The sequence below is a fragment of the Tamandua tetradactyla genome, chromosome 5 (genome assembly GCF_023851605.1).
Source record: "Tamandua tetradactyla isolate mTamTet1 chromosome 5, mTamTet1.pri, whole genome shotgun sequence".
In the NCBI taxonomy this organism is placed as follows: domain Eukaryota; kingdom Metazoa; phylum Chordata; class Mammalia; order Pilosa; family Myrmecophagidae; genus Tamandua; species Tamandua tetradactyla.
In genome coordinates, this window is record NC_135331.1 from 83,822,791 (window position 1) to 83,826,847 (window position 4,057).

General features: G+C 36.2%; 1 protein-coding gene across 1 annotated transcript; it reads left to right on the top strand.

The window, feature by feature from the left end:
- Positions 1–901: 901 nt before the first annotated feature.
- Positions 902–1,828, top strand: LOC143682569 (olfactory receptor 12D1). Its single transcript, XM_077159185.1, has one exon. The coding sequence runs from the start codon at positions 902–904 to the stop codon at positions 1,826–1,828; it is 927 nt and encodes a 308-aa protein (XP_077015300.1).
- The last annotated feature ends 2,229 nt before the right edge of the window (positions 1,829–4,057 follow it).

Below are 4,057 nucleotides of genomic sequence, written 5' to 3' on the forward strand. Positions count from 1 at the left end.
TAAAAGAAGAGAGGATCTTGAAGTAGCAGAAGTCACAGATACCTCAAGAGAAAGAAGTCAATATTGTGTTATCTAAGGGGGAACTCCTGAGACCATCAGAGAAAGGACTTTCCTTATCTAGGGATCTAGCTAGCTGTGATATGAAAACGAACTCCAGTGCAAGTGGAGAATGCACACAAAATATCATTAGTTATCAGAGAAGAAAATTGGGGATCCTGTTTTGGGAAAATATTAAGGCCCAGATTATAGGAAGAAACTAAGCTTATCAACAAAATGGCACTGATAAAATATCAAATATCTGAATAATGTGGCCTCATTTCCTACCAATTTAGGGCTCTATGATGCTTGCAGGCATAAAATTATGAAGGGTTCAGCAACAGAACATCTCAAATCCTTATTTTCATTATAAGATGTGGTGAAGCTATTATTGTTTTAAAAGATTTTTTATTTCTTCATAGAGTTTGTAATTGTAACTAGTTCATCACTATCTTCTTTAAGTGAAAATCCTTCAGGTGGCTTTTAATTTGGCTGCTTGATACCTGGGTGGTGGAGTACTTAAAAAATGTCAACTTGGTAGAACTGAGTTAGAAAGACGAAAGAAAAGTTGTATGAGAATGTAGATGTTCACAGAAGATTGCAGACTGACCATATGAATACATGAGAAAAAGGAAAATATGATGAAAAATCTACTAATTAAAAGATGCTCTCACGCCATATGTAGCCTTAATATTTAGCAGCCTATAGGTGCATGATTTATAAACTCTGAGTTTGGGGTCATTTAAAATAATTATATACTCCCTCAAAACATTTTCGTCTTGGAGAGAAAATCCTGGGCTGAAAGAATTCTTATGCTTATTAAGAAATAGATTTCCATATATTATTTTGGCTTTTCTTTTAAGTGATGCTGAATCAAACCTCAGTCTCTGAATTTCTTCTCCTGGGAGTGACAGACATCCAATATCTTCGGCCTCTTCTCTTTGTGGTTTTCCTCATCATCTACATTGTCAATGTGGCGGGGAATGGAGCCATTCTGATGATTGTCATCTCTGATCCAAGACTCCATTCACCTATGTATTTCTTCCTGGGAAACCTTTCATGCCTAGATATCTGCTACTCCACGGTGACATTGCCAAAAATGCTGGAGAACTTTCTCTCTTCACACAAAGCAATTTCTTTCTTGGGATGCATGAGCCAGCTTCATTTCTTCCACTTCCTGGGCAGCACAGAGGCCATGCTGCTGGCGGTGATGGCCTTTGACCGCTTTGTGGCCATCTGCAAACCACTTCATTACACAAACATCATGAATCATCAGCTGTGCATCCAGATGGCAAGCGCAGTCTGGGTCATTGGTTTTTTCCATGCCCTAATGCACTCCATAATGACCTCTCACTTGAATTTCTGTGGCTCCAACCATATCCATCACTTCTTCTGTGATATTAAGCCTTTGTTGGAATTGGCATGTGGAAACACTGATCTCAACCAGTGGCTGCTTAATACTGTAACAGGGACAATTGCCATGGGCCCCTTCTTTCTGACACTTCTCTCCTATTTCTACATTATCACCCATCTCTTCTTCAAGACTCGTTCTTGCAGTGTGCTTCACAAAGCACTGTCCACTTGTGCCTCCCACTTCATGGTAGTTATTCTTTTGTATGCTCCTGTTCTCTTCACCTATATTCGTCCAGCTTCAGGCAGCTCCATGGACCAAGATCGGGTCATTGCCATCATGTACACTGTGGTCACACCTGTACTAAATCCACTGATCTATACCTTGAGGAACAAGGAAGTGAAGGGAGCCTTGAGTAGAGCAATTAGAAAGAAGCTCTGATTTTTGCTAATACAAACAAGTCTTCTGAGGCATAAATAAGTAGGGAATGATAAAGCACCCTAACAGTCAATGTACAATGTCTCTCAATATGTATTCAAGAGGGAAATGGATACAGGAAAGATAAATGGAATGACTAACATTCCTAGGTATTAGGGAACGGTGAATGTATTGAACACTAGCCATGGAACCCTAATGCTAAATTGTCTTGGGGGATATCAATTGAAATAATTGATTTGTTATATATTCTAATGTATTCTTCTCTGAAACCAGATGTATAAATATGTCTATGTGGTCAATATCTAAAACTGTTTATGTGTATTATCCTTTATTTTTAGTTTAAGCATTAAAATTACTTTATGATCATTATTATTACTGTTACATTTTGTAGAATTTTACTTATGGTCATGATAACCCATTGGAGAAAGCATTGCTAACCCAAATGTTAATTAAGAAAAAAATGTAAGAGTTATACCATGATTATTGTCCATGCAAGGAGATAAATAAGTAAAGCCATGACATTTTAATCACTGATTTAAAAAAATAAAGTAATGAATATTTCACTAAGGAGGTCTTGCATCTTCATTCCAGAACTCTTATAGAAGTCACCTGGCCAAACTGTCAATGATGATTATGAAATATCATTAAAGGTGTAAGCAGATTGAAAAAAATCTCAAGAATTCCTTTCTATCTCATTGTATTATTTTTCCCTCAGCCTATGGTCAATGAAAATTATAATTTTTCAAAATCCTTTCTACTTTTTGGTTTTGTTTCCCTGTTTATATCTTTCTTACAGGTTGTAACATAATACGATGTAAAAAAAAGTGAAATATGTAATTCATCAAAACTTCTTAGTTTCCTTTCCTGGCACAATAGTCATAAAATTGAAAGTTATGAAGTTATTTCTAGAGCTATTACATTTCTCACTTCTAAGACCTATAAGTGGCTGTTTGCTCTGAAAAGATGATAGGATGCCTGCATTTATATTTATTTAGAGAAAGACACTCAGACAAAAGTATGAAAAAGTATATACAGCTGCTGAACTCCCTATTCAGATTTTCTACATTCACTTATGCAGATCCAAATTTTACACTATGGAAGGGGAATTAACCAGATATTTCAATAACTACTGGACACATGATCTGTCTGACACTGATGCTTCAAAAGTGAAAACATCATCGTGGCTCAAAATAAAGTTGTTTTTTTGTCGTTTCCACTCCACTGTTAGAGTGGAGCATATAGCTCATGTATTAAATGGAGTCATGGATAATTCTGGCTTACACTGGCTCTCCAGCTACAGCAGAAACATCCAAAAGGCATATCCCCAGCTACCTGGTTATAATTGGGATTGAAATATTTGACAGTTAAAGAAAACCCTACACCAGATTTCAGGTGATGTTAAATGACCTTCACACCAGGGAAGGCTAAGGGAAGGCTTTGAAATTCCCCCATATAGCCAGGGAGTTAAATAAAAAGCAGTATCACATTCCAGGAGAGATAGCCAAGATCAGTGCCACCTTTCAATATCTAAAGACTGGTGGTCATTTACAGGAATCAGATGGACTTTGGATAATGACTGTAGAAGATCCAAAACTTAACTGAGTAGTAGTCCTAATCATAACTGTCATACTGTATATGGCATCATTGCAAGATTAATAAGACTTCAGATAAATGGTGTGTGGCCATTATTTGACAAATGCATATTTGTTTTTTGGGGAGCAGCCAAAGAGGGTGTGATTGAAGAGGTTTCAAGTTTTTTATGACCTACCCTTAAAAATCCTAAAATATCACCTCTCCATTCCATTCATCAAAAAAGCACATTTTCACTCACATTCAAGGAAAAGGAATCCCCAGGACATCAAAAGTAAGTGGCATGGCTTTCATAATATCTGTTTTTTGAAATTAGCTACTGTATGGACTTAGAATAACACTTCAATCTGATGACTTATTTTTCAATTTGCTTAAAAACGTATGGTTCATTCTGCATGTCAGACACTATTCAAAGTAATTTAAACATATTAGCTCATTTAAACATCACAACAACCCTTATCTTTATTTTATATATGAGGAAATAGACATATATAGTTGCTAAGTAATGTGGTCAAAGTTTTTAGACAGTAATTTACGATGATGGTCTACAAACCTATGCAGTTTCACTGCAGAGTCTTTCTCTTAAACAATACGTGGTGTTCTTATGCATCACTTTCTGATTGTCCAGTATCACCTTTTGAA

What these genes read in the sequence shown, in the direction of transcription:
- LOC143682569 (XM_077159185.1), top strand. Translation starts at nt 902, where the DNA reads ATGCTGAATCAAACCTCAGTCTCTGAATTTCTTCTCCTGGGAGTGACA.